At 34.6% G+C, this 26,476-nt stretch overlaps 1 protein-coding gene across 1 annotated transcript in view; it reads left to right on the top strand.

Annotated features, from left to right (window-relative positions):
- TDRD3 (tudor domain containing 3) overlaps positions 1–26,476 on the top strand; it is a 151,130-nt gene that overhangs the window by 90,412 nt on the left and 34,242 nt on the right. Inside the window, 4 exon segments of the mRNA XM_032496899.1 lie at positions 518–674; positions 1,385–1,510; positions 13,854–14,704; positions 25,445–25,570. Of these exon segments, the coding sequence (XP_032352790.1) occupies positions 518–674; positions 1,385–1,510; positions 13,854–14,704; positions 25,445–25,570 (1,260 nt within the window).

The raw sequence follows: 26,476 nt of genomic DNA, 5'->3' as shown, positions 1-26,476 counted from the left end.
CAAAGGATCATAGGTAGTATTGCTGATAAATATAGAGCAGAATACTGAAACAATAGAGAGTAGAGAAAAACAAAGCTACTGAGATGGTACCATTTTGTTAGCTTCTTTTTATACTTTGCATTTTTGGGGAGGTGCTATATAAATTGCATTTCCTTAGGATGGAGAAGTTATCGACCATGAAAATTTTTATTAGGTAGTTTTCATTGCTTGTATTATTTTGCAAAACCTTATTCTGAAATATCATAAAATTAATTTTTTGTTTGTTTTGCATTTGTAATAGTACTTGTGAAGTCAAGAGAGTACTCAAGGCACAACCTTGCATATCACAGATAGGTCCTTGACTGTTGGTGTGAAAAACAGCAAGTGAATGATGTATCAATACCACATTTTTTCTGTAAACATCAGATGTAGTTTTTGGTTTAAAATTTTAGTTAATCTTTTACCTGATTTTAGTTAAAATCTTAGACCTTGCTTATTTATTGGCTATCAGCATAGCTCTTCTCTTTATTTCTTACAGGTTGACGAGAAGGCTCTGAAGCACATAACAGAAATGGGTTTTAGTAAAGAAGCTTCAAGGCAAGCTCTGATGGATAATGACAACAACTTGGAAGCAGCACTGAATGTCCTTCTTAACAGCAATAAACAGAAGCCTGTTACAGGTCCACCTCTGAGAGGTACAATTCATGAAGTAGTGTGCCAGGCAGTGTGACTTGCTTTTCGGGGAACTGCATGTTGTCCGCAGGGGCTGGGTTTTGTTGCTGTGATAGCTGTAACTTCACTTCCCATCGTAGTAGGTGGTGGGAGGCCAGTTTTCCAACCACAGAGACCTGTGTAGATTGCTTGTAGTCTCATTGTCTTTATCTTTACACAAGTAGTCTAATACCTCATTTCACAGGGTCATGAGTAATACAGAAGATATAATATAAAGTAACTCCCTCTGTTAATCATCTCCAGAACTATGCCACTCGTATAAGTGACTAAATAGTCTACAAACTTTTAAAAATTAACAGAAATGTGACTTTTATTTAGTATTATTTTTAAATTATTGTATTGTCAAATGTATTACGTGATTTTTTAAAAAATTCCTAATCCTATTAAAAAGTAAGTGATTAAGGAAAAGTTTTATTAAAGTGATTTATTTTCCTTAAAAGATAATTTCCATGAACAAATTCAAATTTCTAGGTAGATAATATAGAGGATGAAAAATACTAGTTACTATAATCATTTAAAAACATTTTTATTATAAAAGATGTAGAATATACAGAAAAATATGAAAAGAAATATATATAAAGTTCTACTTAAGATGTCTACTGATTATATTTTAGTGTATATTCTCTTTTTGGTTTTGCATGTATAAGGTCTATTTCTTGCTTTCCTTGTTAAGGTAAAGGAAAAGGCAGAGGGCGAATAAGATCAGAAGATGAAGAGGAACTGGGAAATGCAAGGCCGTCAGCACCAAGCACATTGTTTGATTTCCTGGAGTCTAAAATGGGGACTTTGAGTGTGGAAGGTAGGCTAACTTAAAGTAGATTTCTTTTTAAAACACCAAACTTTATTTGGATTTGTATAAAAAAAGATAAAATAAACTGACAATAAGAACATCTATTCTGGGTTTTATAAATGTATTTAATCACAAATTTCCTATTTGACAAAAGCACAGAAGGAAAATTTTAACTGTTGCATGCTGAAAATACTAAATGGCAGCTTATTTTGCACTCTACCTGTTTGATGGGCAATATCACCAAATTCTTTCCCTCAGTTTTACTAGATGACAGATTTAGCTATGAAAACAGAGTATTATGTCAGATAAATTATTATTGTATAATCTTAAATAACTTATGTTGATTGTGAAATTGGTCTTTTTTTTCCTCTACATATTACGTGTTGTATGAAAATATGTGGTAGGGTTAAAAGAGCACAGTGAGCGAATAAGCTCCCACATTGTGATATATTTTAGTATGGTGTATTTCAGTGATTAACATAATACTGAAAAAGAAATAAACATGTTAAATGTTTATTTTTTTATTTAAGCATGGAATATGATAAATGTTTTCTAAGACTGTGAAACTTTTAAATATTATTCCAAAAAGTGAGGGAAATATCCTTGTAGATTTAGTTTTCTCTTTCAGATATATTTTGAATTAAATATAAGCTCAAAGATAAAATGCCTTTATAATAAATTTGAAGTGCACAGGTTTCATGAAAATGGGGTCTTTTGTTAGATTACAAAGAAAAGATAATGCATTTTTTGAAAAACAAATGTTTGATGTAGAATGTAGATGAGATTTACTAAGTAGAGCAGTGTTTTTTTGCTTTTAAAGCATGATGAATTAATTTTCTATTGCTGTTTAACAAATTACCACAACGTCAGTGGCTTAAGACAACGCAAACATTTGATCTCATGGTTTCTGTCATTCAGGAGTCCAAGCACAGCTTAGTTGCGATCTCCGATCAAGGTCTCACATACTGAAATGAATATTTCAGCTGGGGCTGTGATCTTGCCTAAGGCTTGGTCCTCTTACAAGCTCACAACCGGCTGTGATCTTGCTTAAGGCTTGGTCCTCTTACAAGCTCACTGGTTGTGAGCAAAATTCACTTCCTTTTGGACGTAAGACTGACATCTTTGCTTTCTTGTTTGATGTTTCCTGGGGAGTTCTTTCAGCTCCTGGAGGCCCTTAGGTCCTACCACATGACCCCTCTCTAGGTGGTTCACAACTTGTTTGCTTCTGCAAGGTTAGCGGGAGAATCTCTACTGCTTCTTAAAATCTCTCTGACTTCCAGATACTTTTGTCCCAACTTCCCTTTATACTATCCCAATCAGAGCTCCTTTGATTTCCTTTTATCCTTCTGCCTCCTACATTTGCTTTTGACTCCTAGTGTGTCTCCTAAATCATAATGAGGTTGAGACCAAGAATGGTAATTCTAATGTGACCTGTGTGTCTGTCATCTTTCAGTTCTCACAGAACACATCCTATACCAACAAAATTTCATAATATTAGCATTCAACTTGGAAAAAGGTATCGAAGTTAATTAAGGTACTTGACATGAATAATACACTCAAAACCAAATATCAGTGTTAGATTTACTTCTGAGGGGACAGAAATTTATGAACACATCTGTTAATATTGGATATTGTTATAGTAGACTATTTTGTATTTACATTATTATTATTAATATGATACAGAGTCAGCTAGAATGTGAGAAAGATATAGACATTATAATAGTATTCCATGCCCTTGATTTTCACAAGGAATATAACCTGTGACCTTCATAAATCCCCAAATTCAAAAAATTAGATATTTCTAATATTTGTGTAGTCTCTTAAATTTTATCTAAATTAACATGTTCCTTTAATCATCCTGACACCAGAAATTACCCCCACCAACTTATATTAGAGTTTTCTGTCATATCTGATGACCACTATTCTTAGAGAAGCGAATTTTTATTCTAACCTAGAAGTGTGGGGAGGCCAGCTGATCAAGATGGGAGGTGGGCAGAGGCTTCTTAGAGTAGGTGGCATTTAGACAAGGAAGAGTGTTGGGAGAAGGGCAGTCCAGATGGAGGGAACTCTGCGTGTCCAGGCTTGGAGGCATCAGAGCACCAGTTCCTGTGCCTGGGAGATCATGGGAGAGATGGAGATGAAGGTCAGATGTGGAAGTGGTAGGCTGGAGCCAGGTCCAGAGGATTTTGTTCTAAGGAGTTTTTATTTTATTCAGATGACATTGCAAAGACATTAAAGGGTTCTTTACATGAAAATAATAAAGTTTGGTGCTTTCAGAAAAAAAAAAATTTCTATTGGCAAGGTGGAAAATGGGATTGAGATGGAAGTGAGGCTATAATTTTATGTGTTGTGAGAAGTTACTCTATCCCATACTATACTGTATGTGTACTATAGTATACATAAAATAACTATAAATGCAGTATTTTATGTAGTATTTATTTGTACATGGTCTGTGATAAGTGTCAGGAGTACAAAATTTAATAAAATACCTCATTCAAAAAATTCAGGGAAATAGTTGGATTACAATTTGTAGCTTTTGCCCTAAAATAATTATTGTCTTATAATTTTATTTATTTATGTTTATATCATCAGTGTCATTGTTTGGGTTGGCGACAGTCCTAAATTGATTATAAAGATGTAATCATGATTTAGTGAAGTGTGTATTTGGGGTTTTAAAATGTTTGCTTCTAAATCCGTTGAATGATCAAACCTCTCTTGCTTCTATGTTTTGTATCATTTAAGCTGTCTTGAGGGTTTTGTTTCATTTGGGTACCCCTAGAAGTCATGTTTTAGCTGAATAAGCCTAGGCCTGGATGGACTTATTATATCATATCGGATTCTATGCAAAGTGTTAGGCGTGTTGAAAAAAAGAAAAATCCTCTAAGAATGTGTTTCTGACAAATTTAATACAGGTAAGTAAAGCATTTACTTTCACGTGGCATTATATAATTTTCTCTAAAAGAACAAAAGGCACTGTCATTTCTTTATTCTGATTTTTAAAAACTTCCATAAGAGGTCCAGGCATACCATGGAGATAATGCGAGTTCGGTTCCAGACCATCACGATAAAGCAAATATCTCAATGAAGTGAGTCACACAAATGTTTTTGATTTCCCAGTGCATATAAAAGTTATGTTTACACTATACTGTAGTCTATTAAGTGTGCAATAGCATTATATCTAAAAAAATACATAATATACCTTAACTAAAAATTAGTTTATTGCTCAGAAATGCTAACCATCTTCTAACAATTCAGAGTTGCCATGAACCTTCAATTTGTAAAAAAATGCAGTATTGGCAAAGTGCAGTGAAGTGAAGTGCAATAAAATGAAGTATGCCTGTAATTGATCATCACATGCACTTTTCCTAGAGAATTTCTCTTACCATTAACTGTATTTGTTGTACCTTTTAATTAGAATCAAATATAATTCTAGTTGACATTATTATCAACATTCTGAAAAAAATGATGTTAGATTACGTCATTTTATGAGAGTAATCATTAACATGTTCTATATGATATGTAGTGATTTGAGGTCAAATTGGGAATATTCAGTTGCTCAGTTTGTGATAGGGTTCTGTTCCAAAAGGATCTTATTTATAGTTTTATATATAGGGTTTTTTTTCTTTTTGAATTTGGTTTTATAGAGTAGATATAGTTAACGGCCAGATTTTCAGGCTAACTTTCAAAAGTCAGTTTTTCCATACCTTAAGTTTACCAAAATATTACTTCATCAAAATATTATTTCAGTAATACATAACTACAGTTTAAAACAATGCCCACTGGAAATATGTATTTTAAGTTTAACTTGGGAGAGAAGGAGCAGGTCTGATTCTATCATGGAAGGTACCTGATTTGGCCAGAGATAGAGGGAGGGGATGCTTTAACACAGTAAAGTTATGTAGAAAGTTACGGTTTTAACTTTCTACATCTAAATAAGACCAGGACAGCCTTAATTTGTTCTGAATGAGGAACAAAGGGCATTCTGAGACAAGTGGACAGAGTAACTCTCTTAAATTTCATACTTCTCTATTTCTTTGTTTTTCTAGCTTATTTTGTAAATTAAGTATGTGTTACAAGCTTTTTTTATATTTCTCCATATTTTGTGTCAAAGTTTTAAAAAGTAGAGAATGTAATCCAGTTATATAAAGGGTAACACTTGAAAGAAAAGATATGAACAGAATTCAAATAGAGATATCTTTTATGAAAAGGATAAGGTTTAAAATTAAACGAATGTAGGCACAAAGAACTCATCCATCATTCGTAAATGTTGGACATGGTCATAGGTGATCCAACTTCCTCTTTGCAGGACCCAGTCTCATTTCCTACTTTTCCTCTTTTATTCCTTGACTCATAGAATTCTGTAATCTCTCAGGAAGCATGAGTATCTGATTCTCAGACCTTTTGATTTCAGAAGAGCACCTCATTGCTAGTTGCATCTGTGTCCTTTCCACTTTCAGGCTTGCCAGCTTGTTTCTTCTTTGTAGAACTTACTGAAGGCAGCAAGTTGTATCCAACCCCTTTCATCACCCTGACATTTTCACACTAAGTTCTCTAAAGCATTGGCCTCATTAGTTGAGTGGTCAGTTCTAAGACAATAGGCTATAGTTTAACTGTTCAATGAAGAGTGCCAACTTCCTATTAGGGGAGGAGGGCACTTTCACTACCTGCACCCTTCCTTTACTAAACAAGTTTTACATTTTAGGTTCTGTCACTAGTATCACTCTTTTTACCTGGCACCAATTTCTAAATTAGTTTGCTTTAAGCTATAAGCCACAGAAATCCAAATAAGGAAAAAAGTAATTTTTTGGCTAGCATAACTAGAAAGCTTTCTTTGTTTCTGAATTGTGCTTTTTTGTGTATTGACTGACTGTCTTCACATAGTAGCAAAGACTGGCCCAGGTATCACCAAGTATAGAGTAAGGCCAACATACAAGGGGGCATAATGACATGTAAAAGTAGGCAAGTAAAGACTCATCTCAATTTTGCAAGCACATTTTTCTGGGAAGAGATGGATACCTTTTATCATATAATTATTGATTCCTCAAGCTCTGCTGAGTCCCACTGGGGATGTTGGCATTGGTGTGTGTGAAGTGGCTGGAATGAATCCAAAGAGACTTGGGTAAAAGAGTACTATAGTTGTCGGTGTCAAGTCTTCATTTATAATATGAAAAAGTAATCCAAAAATATTTCTCAGAAACAAGTGGTCCTTATACCTGGAAGATCAGACAGAAAAAGACCTTCCATCTTCTAATGTCTGTATGTGCCCCCTTCTTAGTCAGGAGAGCCTCGGACATCCTAATTGATTCTATCAGGAATATCTGTCAAAGGGAAGGAGAACTTCCCATCAAAGTAGAATTCTGTTACCAAAAGAAGGGGAAAGGATTGGACAGGATTCGGGGACAGATAAACACAACTGATTCTGCACTAACTGAACTCACAGCTCTTGCATTTACTGGTTGTGTGTCTTTGGGCAAGTTATGTAATCTCTTAAACCTTAATTTCTTTTTTGGGAAATGGGGGAATAGTAGCAGCACCTAAGTTGAGAGTTGCTGAGAAGACCAAACTGGATTATGCATATAAAGTGCTAAGCACAATGTGTGGCACATAGGCCTCCATATAATGGTATCTCTGCCATCACCACCACTACCCTTGTCGACATGATCATCATTGTGGTTAGCAATAGTGGCAGTAGCATCCTCTACTCATTGTCTCTTCATCTCCATCCCCACTACCCTACTTTAGGTCCTCATCAACCCTCCACTGACTCTTTGCAGAACTTTGTCATCTCATCCTTCATAATGCAGTGAGTGATCTTTCAAAACACAAATTTGATCCCACTACCCCCTTGCTTGAAATGCTCCATTGACTCTTGTTGGCAGAATAAAATTCAGACTATATTACATGTCCTGTTTTTGTGGTGTTCCATTTCTCTATTTTCTATGGATTTTGTGAGAGGTAGCATTTGTCTTCGTTAACAATACTGTGTAATTTCAAATTCCATAAAATATTTAGATATAAATAATAGATTTAGATATTAGCAGATATAGTATTAATGGTTGATGGGTAATGCACATGAAGTTGCAACTTTTGATGGTTGTTAGGTATCTTTTTTTAAAATTTTTGTTTAATCAAGTTTTGAGCCATATGGATTTATAGCTTGGACTTTGAAGACTGAAGAATAGGGACTACAGGAAGGAAATGTGATAGAATGGTAATAGTTTAATTGGAAAGGCAGGAAACAAGGTCTAGAAGAGAGAGAATGTGTGTTAGACTAGATGTTCTTGTGAGGGATTTCCTCAAGAAAGAATTGCCCATATATTGACTCTTGTGCCTGTTTACATCTAATTGCATCAGACAACATTCCTCTTCATTTCCTCATGCAACTGATTGATTCAAATTAATGTTTGAATGCTTCCTTGGAAGTCAGGGATGAATGGTTGCTATGGAAATAGTCATAAGATGTTAGCAAAATAGAGAAAATATGTAGCTATCTATTTACTACCTATCACTTTCAGTCTATTTCTAACCACCCCTATGACTTTTCCAGGCCTTGACTTTTCCTTATAGGACTGATTCCTTTTTCCCATTCCTTTTTTTTTTTTTTTTTTTTATAGTGGAAATTTGCCCCGTATGTCTAGATAGTGATTTAAGGTTAACTTGAATTAGTTGTTTTCCGGTTCTGTTTTGTGGACTTGTAACCTTAACAGTGAATAGTCTATACCAGTGCTACTTAATGTCTGATTTCGAACAAGTACAGATAAGTACTAAAATTGAGAGTATTTCAGAAACTCTTTTAGCAATTTGTCAGTGCCTCAACATTTTGTAAAAGTAAGTTAATAGTTAATTGGAAATTAAAACCAGAACCAACAAATACAACAAGAATTCTGGTCCTTGGCTAGAGTTACTTTGAAATGCTCTGGTCTATATTGTTATGACATCGTCGTCCCTAGATTTGCAAGCATTCTGACAGCATAGTGCCTGACAGTTTCCTTTTGTCAAGGGAGGTAGTTTAAGGTGTTAGATAAAATGTGAGGTAGAAAGTGAAAATATGCCACAGTCATGCACATGAAATGTCCTGATTATGAATGTAAATTTAATGTTATTTGAATTTGATTATTGATTGTATATAGAAATTTATATATGGGTTTAAGGATAACTTTAGTGGAAATTTTGGAATATAGTATATAGAAATGTTGTTAAAATTAACTTGCCATATATTTGAAATGTACTTTTTAAAGATATGTTAGTTTTTTTAAAAAAAAATCAAGAAGAGACACTAAACAGGCGGTTGAATTTAGAGATCAAGTAGAGGTGGAAGAGCCAGCAGAGGAAGCTGAGAAAGCAGCTGCCAAAAAGTAAGAGGAGTATGAAGGAACCTGAGAGATAAGGATGGGAAGTATCCATGAGATTTACATAGCATCAGTTACCTGCTGGAATGTTTGACAACTGGTTCTGGGGGAAGAGGTGGGAGGCAGGGGAGGGATGCTCTGATTTTCAGCTTTCCTTGATTTCTGTGTTATAAATATTCCCACTGTGGCTACTTTCAACAGTTTCACAACCAGATTGCAGATTTTCTGAAAATTTAATGATCAGTTTTTGTGCCCTGTTCAGACTGGCTCCAATACATCACTGATTGGAGACCTTGACAAAAATAGTGTCTGTGAGGTAGTGGGGCTAGAAGAAGAGCTGAAGGATATCCAGTAGGTAAATGTTCTATGGGCATTGAAATGATTATTTTGAAGAGAATGGTAAGAAAGAACATATTTGATATAGTATGAAAAAGCTTTAGGCTTGGAGTGATGGGCAGTTTTCTGTCTGTAACATTTTTTTTAAACTTTTTTTTTTATTGAGTTATAGTCAGTTTACAATGTTGTGTCCATTTCCAGTGTAGAGCACAAGTTTTCAGTTATACATGAACATACATATATTCATTGTCGCATTCTTTTTCTCTGTGAGCTACCACAAGATCTTGTGTATATTTCCCTGTGCACGTATTTTTAAAAGGTTACATTTTATTATAGTAAAAAATAAATTTTACTATATGGAGAACATAACCATTTAACATAATCATTTAACAACTACTTGTGTTTATATGTATCTGTTAGGAATGAGATATAGTTCCTTGTCTTAAGCTTTGTAATCTAAGTCAGAATTCATACAGAATAAATTTATAGAGGAAGTAATTTTTTAGAGGAAACAAAGTATATAAGTTTTGAGCTGACAGACGAATTTTTATAGTCAAAGAGTTTTGTGATCATTACAGAATATACATAATGTCTAAAGATGTTTTACAGAAAAGCCCCGATTTGGATAATTGAGAAGATTAGTTGAAAATTTTGATGTGAAAAAATATGTATAATCTGGTTCATATATAGACATCAAAGTATTAGAAAGTGTTATGCTTCTGTTTTAATGCGAATTCATATACTAATCAGTTAATACCATCTTTTTGTAACAAATATCTTTAATGATCTGTTTTTGTTTTGCTTTCTTTGTTGAAGAATTACTCATCAGTAATTTCAGCTATTTTACTTGAATTAATGTATACATTAGTAGGTAACCTATTGTACTGTGGTACTGTGACTTTTTAAAAATAGTATCTAGCCCATAAATGGACATTCCTTGGTTTTGCATTAATGGAAAGAGATTATTAATTTTAGGTCAGGATTCTGGCAGTCCTAGTACCTCAATTTTTATTTTTAGTCAATCAGAGATTGTGAAAGAGCTTTTGTGATTTCTGCATCTCACCAGAAATGAACAGATACAGTGATAAAATTGTAGCTCACATGTTGTTTGTTACATCCTGTTTTGTTTCTCTGGGCAGGTAGTGTGGTGTAGTGAGAAAATCATGGGCTTTTGCTTCAGTTAGTTTTGAAATAAGCTCTGGCTTCAACATTTTCTAGCTGTTAGCCTTGCTTTGTTTCTTCACTTGTAATATTGCCCTTCAGGGTGGTTGGGAGAATTGTATGAAGTAATATAGCCAAAAGATCTTTATGCATTTATCAAAATACATCAAATTGTACATCTGAAATATATGTAGTTTACTGTACAAGCATTATACCACAATGAAAGTGTTTTTTAAAAAAAAAGATCTTAGAGTCAGGCGCACATAGTAAAATCTTAATTAAGCCATTTCTTCAGGTAGGTGTCTCAGAATATAATGAGGAATCATCTTGGGAAACAAAATGTACTTGTTTTTCTACTATAAAAATCGGGTACAACTACAACTGGAGAATGAATACTTTGCAAAGAAGTATTAATATTTTAAGGTACCTAATTAATTCAGCACATTCTTATGTACAAACCTAAATAATTTGTGACAGTTAATAAATTCATTCTTAAGGATACTTGCATTTCAAATCATGGGAATGTGAAACATTGTAATCAATTATCTTATAAACATGCATTCTGAAACTCCTGATCTGGTGTAATAGAAACATTTTATTACAAGTCAAACTAAACTCATGTAGCATTCTTTGATTCATTTTATCATGTGAACTTTTATCAGTTTGATCTTTTAGATGTTTTCACAGTTTTATCTATTTTGTGATGAATGTTTCTTTTTCTTTTGCTTATTTTCCTTTTCCTTTTTTTTTTCCTATTTAATACTAAATATTACCAATTTTTAATTTATGTTTTTGTTTCATCTTTCCCCTTCAGGTCATTTTTAAAAAAGAAAAAAAATAGTGATGCGTTTTATTCTGCTTCCTATACAGAAATGTATCTCAGGATAGTTACTGTTAGAGTGACTACAGCCCTAGCCTGTGGTGCCGATTAGTATTCCGTGGTTTGGAATCATCGTGCCTCCTCAGGAAGGGTGGCAGAGAGCATCTAGATTGTTACTGGAGGATTGAGGAGCTTTCTATTTGATTTTGGGGCTATTGCTTAATTTATTTAAAATTACCTTTTCCACAGTTTAATGACTGAGCATTTTCTGTTATTTATTTAATAGATTAGTTCAATTTCAAAATATTTACTTTAGCTCTGACTTCATTACTTAACTACCTAAGATAAAAGATATTAGGTTTAAGGAAATCCAAGAATGATCAGACCTTTAAGGGACCTTCCTTGACTTACAGTTACTTTATTTTGGAATGAAATAGATGTTTATGGAAACTGTTCTTTTAAAAGCACAATTTTGCCTTCTGCCTCATTGAGTTTATTTATTTTTAAGAGGAATTCTTATTTAAAAAATAGTTTCCTTTATAGATTTTCCTTTCCCTATATTATATCAGCATAATAATGGAAATGAAGTATATTCATTAGTAGTAAAATTATTTGTTTTATTCTGTAGTCTAATGTATATCATCAGTTAAATGATTAGGAAATCTTTACCTTTTTTTTTTTCTTTTAGAAGAGCTGAAATCTAATTCTCCCACACCTGTCAAACCTAATTGAAGCCTCCATTCTGTATACATAGTTATTCAGACTGCCATTTGTAGTCCAGGATACTTAGTTATTCTCATGATGACTTAGTTTAATTGTACTTCCTGACCATCATAGATATTTGGTGTCCCTAACTGGAATAATTTAAGAAAAGTTGATCCCTAAACACAGGAGATCTAAAAAGCTTAATTCTCAAATATCTCAAATAAACCTCATTGTCAGCAAATAAAATACCTTCATATTTGACTTATTTTGGAAGCTGAAATTTTTTTTCAACTCACTATACAAGTGATACCTCTCTCTATTAAATAAACCTCATAACATCTGTATGTTAAGATGACTTGGGGACTACTGATAATGTATGTAAAGTGCTAATGTTGGGTACCTGATACATAACAGATAGTCAGCAAGAGGTGGCTGCTGCCTTCATCCTCTAACAATGACTGGAACAAATGCCAACACATGTGTTCTGCTGAAAAGGCTCATTTGTGTCCATTTTTCTTTTCTCTAAAGAAAAAATTAATATTGACTACTGTGGTTTAAAATAAGATAAGGTATTTGTGTTATATCTATGAAGCAGATCTTGGGAAAAGTGATTTTAAAAAAATGTCTCTGTAAGTGGTCTTGGTTAGTTTTGAGATCTTGCATATTTAAAAAATTTTTATTCTTTGTCACAGTTAATGGGTAGCTTAGCTGCATGTAGAATTATACTTAGAAAACAATTTTCCTTTAATTTCAAAAAATGTTTGAGGTATAGGTTGCCTTCTAGCTTCTAGTTGTTCTATTGAGAAGTCTCTTGTCGTTTTGAGCCTTGATCTTTATCTTGACTTGTTTTGTCTCTCAGGAACTTTTAAAGGTCTCCTCTTTATTCCTGTTGATCTAAACATTTTATCTGGTACCTCTTTTCCTCCAGTGAGTGTTTGGAAATGTATGGAGATAGTTTTGGTAACCATAGTGACTAGGAGTGCTGAGGGAGAATGCTTTGGCGTTTACTACCTGGAGGTCAAAGAGGTTAATTTTCTTGCAAATACAAGAAACATTATCACCCAGAATGTCAGTAGTGCCTCTGATAAGAAGTATTGTGATTCCAGGGAAATATAAGAATGATCCTGATCTGTGTATTGATTATAGTGTATGACAAGAGAAACAAGACATGTGCACCAAAGGCCAGTCAATATATTTGGTAATAGTGTTATGCTATATGAAACAATGGAAGAAGAAAGAGAAATAGTATGGTACAAGTTGAAGTAGAATAAAAATCACTATGTGAAATATAGGCTTCAAATTATCTGTGAGTATATATTTACCATGTTACTGATTTTGGTTTCTAGTTAGACATTATCTGCACTGTTGTGCTCAATCATATTTTTGACATTTTTTCTGTATTTCCAAGTAGTACCTGCTGTTAATTAGTTTGATAGGTCAAGAAAATTATTGACTCTTTTCTTTAGTAGGACATCTAATTGTAATCCAAACACTTAGCAATTCCAGATCCAGAAAGATTTGAGAAATATTTTTTCTGCAAAGGCTGGAACTTGACTGACAGTGATAACTATACATGTTTAAAAGGGACTGGGATTCAGAAGGGAGTTGAGCAAGGGTTGTACTTGCATGGCTTCATAGCAGCTTCTGAGTTATCAGTTTATAGTTATATTTCATTAACGTCTTGGGACATGAATTACCAGGATAACATAATATAGATAGCTATATTATAGCAATGCACATATTCAGTGGCAAAGACAAGTTACTTCTGAATTATCCACCATTTTTTCGTGGTTCATGCTTTACATCACTAATGTGGCTAATTAGGCTAACTGTGCATTAGAAATACAGGACTCTAAGGCAGTAAAGAGGGATTAGGGTAATGAGGTGAGAAGATAGTGGAAGATGTTAAAATAGTTTAATAATTAAGTATTAATGTAGAGTCTCCATTTTAATATGCATATGATATGCTTCTACTTTTCAGAACCTAAATCACAGCCGCAGCAGCTTCATCAAGGGCAACACAGATTGTCAAATACTGAGCAAAATGGAGTAAAAGATAATAATCAACCCAGATACCTTCCTCGGAATGATACCAGACAGCCAAGAAATGAAAAACCTCCTCGCTTTCAAAGAGACACCCAGAATTCAAAGGCAATTTTAGAAGGCAGTGGATTACCTAGAAACCGAGGTTCTGAAAGACCAAGTACTTCTTCAGGATCTGAAGTATGGGCTGAAGAGAGAATCAAATGTGATAGACCATATTCTAGATATGAGAGAACTAAAGATACTTCATACCCTTTAAGTTCCCAGCACAATGATGCTGCATTTAAAAGAAGGGATAACTCTATGCAAAGCCGATCAGGAAAAGGTCCATCCTACGCGGAGGCAAAAGAAAATCCACTTCCTCAAGAATCCATAGATTATAATAATCAAAAACGTGGGAAAAGAGAAAACCAAACAGCAAATCCCGATCATTTTTATGACAGGAAACCACGAACAATAAATAATGAAGCTTTTAGTGCTGTAAAAATTGAAAAACATTTTAATGTAAATGCTGATTACCAGAATCCTGTCCGAACAAATAATTTCATTGGTGTTCCGAATGGAGAGACAGAAACACCACTGAAGGGAAGGAGAGTTGGACCTATTAAACCAGCAGGACCCATCACAGCTACACCCTATGATGATAAAATATTTTATAATAGTGGGCCCAAAAGAAGATCTGGGCCAATTAAACCAGAAAAAGTACTAGAATCATCCATTCCGATGGAGTATGCAAAACTGTGGAAACCTGGAGATGAATGTTTTGCACTTTATTGGGAAGACAACAAGGTATGCATGCTGTAAAGTTACTAAATACTTATATTACAGAATATAATGTTATAGTGAGACCATAGAAAGCCATTGCCTTGGGACTGAGTTGTGTTCTATGACTGTACTTGTTTAAAGTCTTTGAATGGATGTGTAGATATATAATTTATCAAAGGAAAAACAAAATATTTAATATTTTTTATGGATGGTTGGGAGTCCTCTAAGAGTTTGTTAGGTTAGGTTTGATTTTCATTTGCATGTCAGAGAACTGTTGTAAAAATGATTAAGTAAAATTGATAAGTTACTTAAATTACTGTCAACTGAACTATTAATGTTTGCTTTCTGCTTCACAAGGAAGAAAATCAGTTGAGTGGCACAGAGTTAAATTCTGCAGGTTTCGTTTAATTTAAAGAAAATATACATGATCAGTCTACTTTAAAAAAATTAACAGCAGGAAGGTTAATTATTTAGCTAATAATAAATAATTTAATAAGTATTAAACCTGTCCTTTAAACACATCAGTGCCTTATTCACGTTCTAAAATTATCACAATTTGTTATTTTTCGTTTTGGTTCCTGCATTCATAGCTTTTTCCCCTACCATGATTTTGAGTTCCATGACGGCAGGAACATGTCTGTCTAGTTTTCCTCTAATGCCCTGCTCCTCCCATAGTGTAGGAATTTCATAATTACATGTTGACTTTGTTAATTGGTTCATTCTCAAGGGGGCACTTAACAAAACAGTGGGGTGGTTAGGGGACTGGAAATATCAGCAAGGTAATGAAAACGGAGGAAAGGGAATTATTGTATGAGAGACCTAAGTAGATGTGAGGATCAAGTCAAAAAATATTTCATATGTAGAGTAGTTTCACTTGATAAGGGTATGCCCATGTGTGTGGCTAAAAGGAGTTAAAATTAACTGAAATTCTCAAGAAACTGAAATTCAGGCTAGGGAAGGTGGTTGGACCTTTTACAAAATGCTTATAGGACTTGGGATCAGGAACCAGGCTCCACTGTGTTCAGTGAGTGATGAGGCACAAGCAGGGTGTTAGATGTCACCTGATGATAGCAGCAAGCAGCGGTCGAGGGTGGTATAACTAGATGGTATAGTCTTTTAAGGTTTTTGTATGAATGTGGGGTGACATTTGTCTAGAAGCAGCATCTCTACTGTCAAGTTTTTATTCAAGGTTAGAAGCAGGGGAGGAGACAGCACTAGCTGTGTCCTTTCTTTTTTTCAAGAAAAAAAAAAAGCCTTCCCAGAAATACCAACAATCTCATTGGTTAGAACTATTTCACATGGCCATTTCCTGATGTGGAAAGCAAGTACCAGTGTTCTTCACTATCTAGACTCCTACTCTTGCAGCTGAGACCACTCACTTTCCAAAATACAGGAACTCTTTGATTTGGCTAGTGAGGGATTACTTATGCTTAGCTGTTCCTCCAACATGGTAGAGGCAAGAAAATGTGAAGTGGTCGGAAAACAATGCTAGTTTATAGAACTAACGTTGTCCATCTTAGAAGGGAGTGTCCACCTCTGTCAGATGCTTCTGTGAAAGTTAAGATGAGGATGGAAAATTTTTATTTTGCATTGGACAATGCGGAGTTGATGGTGACCTTGACCAGCAGAGGAAGTAAATGATTGGAGTTCAAGTCCAATAATGCTTGAAAGGCTTGGTGAAAGACTTGGGCTTTCCATTGAAATTCCATGAGGATTGTGCCCCAGTAGTAAGTGAAAAATACAAACAAGCCATTACAAAGCGTTGAATCAACCCTTTACCTGATCAAGGATATCTATTTGTTTTCTGTCTGCCCACCAAAAAAGTTTATCCTCTTTTGGGGAAAAGTAACATTTTCTAGAACCTCAGAGGGTATTTTATCTGCAATGTCTCGCATCCTATAAAAATTTATGAGATGTAGTTAAAAATAGAGAGAGAGAAAGTATATGAATGACCAGAAACAAATAAAGCAACAGAGAATAATCACAGACCTAACAAATTCAGATATTAGACAAGTTCTTCAACAAATATTAAGTATTCAACAAACCGTAATTGAGTAGCTGCTAAGTGTTAGGTGCTTGGGATGTGTCAGATAGTTTTGGTGGTGCTATTATCCAAATAACCTTCAAATACCTAATAAGATTGTTATTAAAGCTTTTTTTTTTTTAATTGAAGTATAGTCAGTTGTCAGTTTACGATATTGTGTTAGTTTCTGATGTGGAGCATAGTGATTCAGTTATACATATATGTTCCGTTTCCTATTTTTCATTATAGACTATTACAAGATATTGAATATAGTTCCCTCTGCTTTACAGTAGGACCTTCTTGTTTATCTGTTTTATGTATAGTAGTCAGTATCTGCAAATCTCAAACTCTCAATTTATCCCTCCCCCCCTTTCCCTGCCCCAGTAACCATGAGTTTGTTTTTTCTGTGAGTCTGTTTCTGTTTTGTAAATAAGTTCATTTGAGTCTTCTTTTTTTTTCTTTTCAGATTCCACATATAAGTGATAGCATATGGTATTTTTCTTTCTCTTTCTGGCTTATGTTACTTAGTATGATAATCTCTAGGTCCATCCATATTGCTGCAAATGGCATTATTGCCTTCCTTTTTATGTCTGAGTAGTATTCCATTGTATATATATATGTGTGTGTGTATGTGTGTATATATATACCACAACTGCTTATCTGTTCATCCGTTGATAGACATTTAGGTTGTTGCCTTGTCTTAGGTATTGTAAATAGTGCTGCTATGAACGTTGGGGTGCATGTATCTTTTTTAAAATAGGGTTTCCTCCAGATATATGCCCAAGAATGGGATGGCTGGATCATACGGTAAGGAATCTATTCTTAGTTTTTTAAGGAATTTCTATACTGTTTTTCCATAATGACTACACCAAATTACAGTCCCACCAACAGTGTAGGAGGGTTCCCTTTTCTCCATGCCCTCTCCAGCATTTATAGTTTATGGACTTTTTAATGATGGCCATTTTGACTGATGTGAGATGATACCTCATTGTAGTCCTGCTTTGCATTTCTCTGATAATTAGCGATATTGAACATTTTTTCATGTGCCTCTTGGCCATTTGTATATCTTCATTGAAGAAATGCTTGTTTAGGTCTTCTGCCCAGTTTTGGATTGGGTTTTTTTGTTTGTTTGTTTGTTATTGAGTTGTGTGAGCTGTTTATATATTCTGGAAGTTAAGCCCTTGTTGGTCATATCATTTGCAAATATTTTCTCCTATTCTGTAGGTTGTCGTTTTGTTTTATTTATAGTTTTGTTTGCTGTGAAAATGCTTATACATTTAATTAGGTTCCATTTGTTTATATTTGCTTTTATTTCTCTTGCCTTGGTAGACTACCCTAGGAGAACATTGCTATGATTTATATTAGAGAATGCTTTGCCTGTGTTCTCTTCTAGGAGGTTTGTGCTGTCTTGTCTTATGTTTAAGTCTTTGAGCCATTTTTGAGTTTATTTTTGTGTATGGTATGAGGGAATGTTCTAATTTCATTGATTTACAATGTGGCTGTCCAACTTTCCCAACACCACTTGTCAAAGAGACTGTCTTTTCCCTATTGTATATTCTTGCCTTCTTTTTCGAAGATTAATTGACCATAGGTATGTGGGTTTATTTCTGGACTCTCTGTGCTGTTCCACTGATCCACATGTCTGTTTTTTTTCCAATACCATGCTGTTTTAATTACTGTAGCTTTGTAGTATTGTCTGTAGTTAAGTCTGAAGCTGAGGGTTATGCACATCTAGCTTAATTCTTTTTCTTCAGTATTGTTTTGGCAATTCTGGGTCTTTTGTGATTCCATGTGAATTTTAGGATTATTTGTTCTAGTTCTGTGAAAAATGTCCAGGGTAATTTGATAGGGATCACATTAAATCTGTAGATTACTTTGGGTAGCATGGCCATTTTAGCAATATTCTTCCGATCCAAGAGCATGGAATATCTTTCCATTTCTTTAAATTGTCTTTAACTTCCTTAGTCAGTGTTTTATAGTTCTCTGCGTATAAGTCTTTCACCTTCTTGGTCAGGTTTATTCCTAAGTTTTTAATTTAATTTAATTTAATTTTGTTTCTGATGTGATTTTTTAAAGGATTATGTTTTTTGCTTTCTTTTCCTGATATTTTCTTGTTAGCGTAAAGAATTGCCACAAATTTCTGTATATTAACCTTGTTTCCTGCAACCTTCCTGAATTTGTAATCAGCTCTAGTAGTTTTTGTGTGGAGCCTTCATGGTTTTCTATGTATAGTATCATGTCATCCGCAGATAGTTACTGTTTTACCTTTTCTCTTCCAATTTGGATCCGTTTTATTTCTTTCTCTTGTTTGATTGCTATGGCTAGGACTTCCAATACTATATTGAATAGAAGTGGTAAGAGTGGGTATCCTTGTTTTGTTCCAGATTTTAATGGGAAGGCTTTCAACTTTTCACCGTTGACTGTTATGTTGGCTGTAGGTTTATCATAAATAGCTTTTATTATGTTGAGGAAGTTTCCCTCTATGCCCACTTTGTTAAGAGTTTTTATCATAAGTCAGTGCTAAATTTTATTCAGTACTTCTCCTGCATCTGTTGGATGACTGTGTGATTTTTGTCCTTTCTTTTGTTGATGTGGTGTGTCATGTTGATTGATTTGCATATGTTGCACCATCCTTGTGTCCCTGGGATAAATCCAACTTGATCGTAGTGTATGATCTTTTTTATGTGATGTTGGATTTGATTTGCTAATATATTGTCGTGAATTTTTGCATCTATAATCATCAGATATTGGCCTATAATTTTCTTCTCTGATGGTGTCTTTGTCTGGTTTTGCTATCAGGGTAAACGTAGCTTTATTGAATGAGTTTTTGAGCATTCCCTCCTCTTCAGTCTTTTGGAAGAATTTGTGAAGGATCAGTATGAGTTCTTTGTATGTTTGGTAGAATTCCCCTATGAAGCCATCTGGTTCTGGACTTCTATGGGCAGGGATTTTATTACTGAGTCTCTTTTACTTCCAGTGATTGGTCTTTTCAAATTATCTATTTCTTTATTCAGATTTGGTGGACTGTATGTTTCTATAAGCCCTTGTCCATTTCTTCTAGGCAGTCCAATTTGTTGGCATGTAATTATTAATAGTATTCTCTTTTTTTTTTAATTTCTCATATTTCTATGGTATTAATTATAATTTCTCTTCTTTCATGTCTTATTTTGTTCACTTGTGTCTTCTCTCTTTTCTTCTTGGTGAGCCTGGCCAGAGGTTTGTTGATTTTATTTACTATTTCAAAAAAACAGCTCTTGGTTTAATTGATTTTTTTCTATTGTTTTCTTAATTCTCTATTTTATTTATTTCCTCCCTGATCTTTATTATTTCTTTCCTTCTGCTGACTTTAGTTTTCATTTGTTCTTTTTCTAATTCTTTTAGATGATAAGTTAGGTTGTTTATTTGAGATTGTTCTTGTTTTTTGAGGAAGGCCTGTATTGCTGTGGAGTTCCTTCTTAGGACTGCTTTTGCTGCATCCCAAACAAAAATCTACATTTTCTTGTTCCCCTCTCCTACATTTTATGATTTTGATGTCCTCTTTTACATCGTCATGTTTATTCTTTTTCTGTTTATTGTAGTTACCACATTTCCAATTGTGATTTTCTTTTTTTCTAAAGATTCTTGTTTCTTTTCTATTTAGAGCAGGCCTTTCAATTTTTTTTTTTTAGGATAGGTTTAGTATTTCTGTATTCTTTTAGTTTTTGCTTATCTGAGAAATTCTTAATCTCTCCTTCTATTCTAAATGAAAATTTTGCTGGGTATATTTTCCTAGGTTGCAGGATTTTCTCTTTCAGAACTTTGAATATATCTTGTCACTCCCTTCTGGTCAGCAACATTTCAGTAGAGAAATCAGCTGATAGCCTTGTGAAGGTTCTTTTGTAGCTAACTCTTTCCTTTTCTCTTGCTGCCTCTAGAATCTTCTCTTTATCTTTAACTTTAGCCATCTTAATTTTACTATGTCTAGGTATAGAACTGTTTGGGTTTATCTTGTTCGGGACCCTCTGTGCTTCCTGTACTTGGATATCTGTTTCATTCTTTAGGTTTGGGAGGTTTTCAGCCATAACTTCTTCAAATATGTTTTCAGTACCCTTTTCTCTCTCTTCTCCTTCAGGGACCCCTATTATGCATAGGTTGGCATGCCATAGGTACCTTATATTGCTTTCTTTTTTTTTTATTTTATTTTGTTTTGTTTTATTTTATTTTATTTTATTATTTTTTTTTTACTGCTGTTCTGATTGGGTGATTTCCATTATTTAATCTTCCAGATTCATTATTGTGCATTATTTATTATTTAGTCTGCTATTTCTTGCCTTTAGCTCGGCTTTCATCTTGGCAGTTGAGTTTTCTGATTTTAATTGGCCACTTTTTATAGTTTCTAGTTCCTTTTTATAGTCATCTGCATTTCTGTCAGTAGCCTCTCTTAATTCCTTCAGTGCTTTTATCATCTCCTTTTTGAACTCAAGTTCTGGTAGACTGTAGAGGTCTATTTCATTGTTTGTTCTTTCAGGGTATTTCTCTTGTTCTTTTAATTAAAAGTTGTTCCTCAGCTTCTTCATTTTACTTATATTTCTCTAACCCTGTGAATTTAGGAGTAACAGTTTTCTGCTTTGTTCTTGAAGGGCTACTTTTTTGTGGAAACATTCCTGTATAGTCTATGTGTGTCTAATATTTTTGTTGCAAGGGTTGTTTTTATTATGGATGACTGCCATGTCTTTCCTGCATGTATTGGCTGTTATCCCCTTGATGGGGTGTGTGACTGGTTTTGTGGTGACCAGAGCCTACCCTGAATGTTGAGCAGGGCTTCCTCTTTGTTCTGTGATTGTCTTAGCCTTGTCAGGGGCTGGGTCTGCTCCCCTGTTGTTGGAGTAGAAATCCCAGATCCATTTCTGAGCTGTGGTTCATGGTGGGTAGGAATAGAGTGCTTCTGCTGGGAGAGCAGCCGCTGAGTATCCCTCCTCAGGAGCTGTCCACCAGGAAGTGCCCTCCGTGGTGTTATGTGTCACCCATTGTGTGAGCTCACAAAGCACATTTTGTTGGTGCTGCCTTTGGACCCACCCCAACCACAGGAATGCCGGCAACCTGCCCTAGTGTCCCTTATGTGCTGTCTTCACAAGGGTACCAGGGCAGGTCCATTGATGTCAGGCACTAGGACCCACTGTAGTCACTTGTGGTCACACTTGGAGCCACAGTTGTCTGTAGGGTCAAACCAGACCCCAGCCCTGCGTCTGCATGAATACCCCAACTGTTAATACCAGACTTACCCTTTGAAGCGTTGCTTTTACTTGTAATTGTCTCATAATATTGATAGTACTGAATTCATCTATTGCCTCTGCTGGATATATTCAAAGTAATATCATATAGTTTCTGAAAGATAGTACCTAATAATTCCCAAACTGTTTTGAGCTTTTAGAGTGTAGAATAATGGGATGATCTTCTAAGGTGACTACTTTGATTTTACTTGGATGCTGTACTTTCAGCCTAGAGTGAGGGACTGTGGACCCTGTATAGATCAACCATTAAGCACACAAGATAAATAATACTCACTCTGAAAAAGATGGCATTAGTTATCTACTGAAACCAGCTAATTTAAGAGAGTGCTTTTAAGTGTTTTATCAAGAATAGGCAACTTTCCAATGTTCTAGCCAGAGACCAGGGTAAAGATTTAAGAAAAGCATTGGCTATAACTGTTTTAAGAAATCATAATCTTAATATCATTTTAATGATGTTTTGGAGGTAAATTATCAATATCATTTAAAACATTCCTCATGATATGTATGTAGCCTTCTCTCAAGTTTTTTCCATAGAGGGATCCGAGCATTTGGGACAATGCTCCTTCTTCCTGCTGACTGCTATGACTGGTTCAGCTCTTTCTGCCCTCTCAACTAGGATAGTGTAACAACATCCACATTAGTCTCTTTTTCTTAAGTCTTATTCCTTTTAAACTTGTCATTGAAACTGCCACCACTGTGATCTTGGTTTTAGAGCATGTCATTCTTCCTAGTTAAAACCTTTCACCTGCAGCCTCTAGCATGCGTATAGAGCCGCTGTCTGCTAGCCCTTAACTTCTTGTCCTATTGGTTGACCTTTCTTGTCGCATCATGCCACAATTAATTTAAAAGAGTCATTTCTTACACTCATCTTCATGTTTTATGCTTTATGCTCTGTAACTTTCCTTGAAACAACTCAGTTCTTAACTTGGCAAAATGCTCTTCATCCTTGAAGACTGTATCCATTATCATCTGCCCCAAGAAGCTTTTCCTGAACTCCTCAGCCTTATTAAGTGCTATGTCACTACACCTTTATTGCAGTACGTTACACATTGTATAGAAGTCAGTTTTTTTACAGAGGTTGTCTTTATTAAACTGTAAGTTTCTGAAAGGATGTCAGCTTATTTGTTTTCCTAGGATATATTGTAACTGTTTGTCATTGTTGAACTTACCTGAACTGACATAATTATCTGAGAAGCTTACAATTGAAACATAGGTCCAATGTACAGAACACAGAAATGTAAGGCTAAGAAATAAAGGAAGAAGAGAGAGAGGTGGAATGTATATTAAGAACTCTAAGATATGGAAAATTCTAGCATGGTATCTCTAGCTAGCATCCAGACCATGGATTAACTTAGTAACTTTTGTAGTATGAAGTATATTAATTAGTGAAAACAGATTCTTTCCTGGTATACCCAAGGTAACCACTATTTTAGGAGGATGTAGAGAGTAAGAATTTTTATTACCTTTAGCATTTTCTGATTTTGGTGAGCCTGTTTATGTTGCTGAACTCAGGTTCAGCTGCTGTTTGCTCAAAAGCCAATACTTGAGAGACAAGTTTTGCGTAAAAGGCAAGATAACTTTGTTGAGGAATCTGGCCATCCTGGGGAGAAGTTAGACTCATGTCCCCCAAACCAACTCCTCATTGCTGGTCAGGGAGCAATAGCTTTTAAAGGGGAGTTTCAGGGATGTACAGGCAGTGGGGGGGCGGGGGATGGTTCATTCAGAATAGCACAGTCATCTGTGATAGTCATCATGAAATTGGTCATGTGGTGGTCTGATCAGTGTCATCTTGATTTTTTTTTTAAACTTATTTTTTTTTTTCAGGGAGGAGGTTAATTAAGTTTATTTATTTGATCTTTTCAGTGGAGGTACTGGGGAATGAAACCAGGACCTCAGGCATGCTAGGCATGTGCTCTGCCACTTAAGCTATACCCTCCCCCTTGATTGTCTTAAGTACAATTAATCTTCAGCTCCAAACCTTCAACTTGAGGGTGAGTTTGCTCCTATTTTCTTGAGGCCAGCTCTTGGAGTTGTGTAAGAAGGGGCAGCTTATGTCATGGCTACAGTCTGGTCATCATTTGGTTCACTTCTTCTGCCTGGTGGGGGTTTCAGTATCTGCAAAACATCTCAAGGATATGGCTCAGAATGTTATCTATAGCACTTGAGAAGAAACTAAAGGTCCTTGACTTTACTTAATGGCTAAACTGTTATTTTGTCTTGCTTGACTATTTTCCTTTGTTTTTGCATTTTCTCATTTCTCTGATTAAATTTATTCTTTGGCTAAAGTTTTTCTATAGATAAGAGGCAGTGGAGGACATGGGTGGTGGGGGTGGCTGTCCTGGGACGGTCACGTAGGATCCTGTTCCCTTACCTTAAGGGATACTGTTAGAGTAGATAGTGTTACGGTAAAGCATCCAACTGCCCTAGTTTGAAGGAAATATTCCTTAATAGTAAATAGTTTTTTGTTTCCATTTCGTGTTCACTAAGCAACATTCAGACCTATAATTTGAGTCCTGAATGGGTTGACCTATAGTGGAAGGAGTACTCCAATCAGCTGACCTACTCCCAGTTACTGTAACAGATAAATTTTTAAATTGTAGTTATTATATAAATTGTTTCCGGAGTTTGTTAATGTGCATTAGTTCTAGGAGCCGAGTAACACTGGGTAAACTGATGAAATAAAAGTGTCTGGTCTTACAATGTTTCAAATCCTGTAAATCCTGGATATAATAACGTACTTACTTCTGACTTGACAGCCTTACTTCAACACAGCTGCCTGTATGACTACAGTAATGAGCCTTTTTCTTTGAGGTTTATTTTTGCCATATATTTCTGTTTTTCGCATAAATTGCTCCATACTTCTATATTCTGGTTAGTACATAAAAATTGTCTTACTAATGTTAGTCAAAGGGCTTCAATAGCTAACAACAAAACATAATACTAATTCTTTTTACATCCATTACCATGTGAATATTCTTTACTAACCCTCTTAGTTCTGTCTTGAAATCTTATTATAGCCTTAAAGGGCTCAGAATATGTCAGAAATCATATAAGTAAGAGGGTTTCTCTCTTTCTCTTAGCCAATTTATGATTATCCAAAGGTAAGTTTTCTTTCTTAAAAATATTATTCTTTTAAAATGATTTTCTTTAAAATATTGTATATTTCAAAGTTGCTAAGAAAGCAAAATTTTAAAAGTCCTCATGATAAGAAAAAAATTTTGTGACTGTGGTGATGGACACTAACTGCACTTATTGTGATCATTTCATGATACATACGCATAACAAATCATTGTGTTGTACATCTAAAATTAATAAAGTGATATGTGTCAATCATTTCACAATAAAAATTTAAAAATGAGCCTTCAAAAATATTAACATAGTAACATTTTAAGTATTTACATTTCCATCAAATAGTACGCTTTGTAGACAAATGTTGATCATCATATTTAAAACTCTGTTCTGTCTCCTTAGTTTTACCGAGCAGAAGTTGAAGCTCTTCATTCTTCGGGTATGACAGCAGTTGTTAAATTCGTTGATTATGGAAACTATGAAGAGGTGCTACTGAGCAACATCAGGCCCCTTCAGACAGAGGCGTGGGTACGTGACTCACATTCTGTGCAGATGCTTAGGCTGTTCTGAAGGAAATGTGTAGCCCTAAAAGATTAGTCACAGTAATACAAAATTTGCCAGTAGAAAGGTATTTTGAATTTGCTTAAAACTGGCTACTCCTAAAGTAAGATTTTAATTTAATAATTACACTGAACTACAATAAAAATGAATACATTAGAGTTTCTTTTCTTGTATAATGCTTTGTTACATTATGCTTTGGAAATAGGTGCCCTTATTTATATGTTTGCCAAAAATATGTATGTGTTTTTATGCATATTTTCTTTCCCAGTTTGTTACTTTAAATTTGACTAAATTTTGTCCAGCAGTTGTCAAATTTAAATCTCTGTTGAATATGTGTATATTTATTATTTTAGTTACATGTAAAATTAAGAAAAACACTTTAAATTATATATGAACTCATACTGCATTTACCACACATATATTTATATGTATGTGCAGATTAAGTTTAAATATCTTTGTTTAAGAATTATTTGATTAATTTTTTGCCAAATGTTACGTCAAAGCTGTGATGATTTTGTTAATGTGATTTGGGACATATTGGCCTCATGAAGTCCATTTTATGCAGGACTTATGTGACTTTACATAGATAGATTCTCAGCTTCATTTAAGCAAAAACAGGACAAGTCATATTAGAATTCATTTCATAAAATTTTCTTTCATTTCTTTCTCTTATTTGTGGATAGCTGTTACTAAACTTACCACTAGAAGCCTAGTTTGTTGCTATTTCCCTAAAGTATAAAGGATACTAGGACACCATATAATCTTGACAGTAGCCGTCATCAGAGAAGCATACATTGGTTTCTCATGAGCTGCCTTTAGTTTAGTTTAGTTTTGGTCTTTCTACATTTTTCTGTCATGACCTCAGTGTACCAC

This window comes from Camelus ferus, chromosome 14 (genome assembly GCF_009834535.1).
Source record: "Camelus ferus isolate YT-003-E chromosome 14, BCGSAC_Cfer_1.0, whole genome shotgun sequence".
NCBI lineage: Eukaryota > Metazoa > Chordata > Mammalia > Artiodactyla > Camelidae > Camelus > Camelus ferus.
This window is presented reverse-complemented; position numbering and strand designations above follow the sequence as displayed.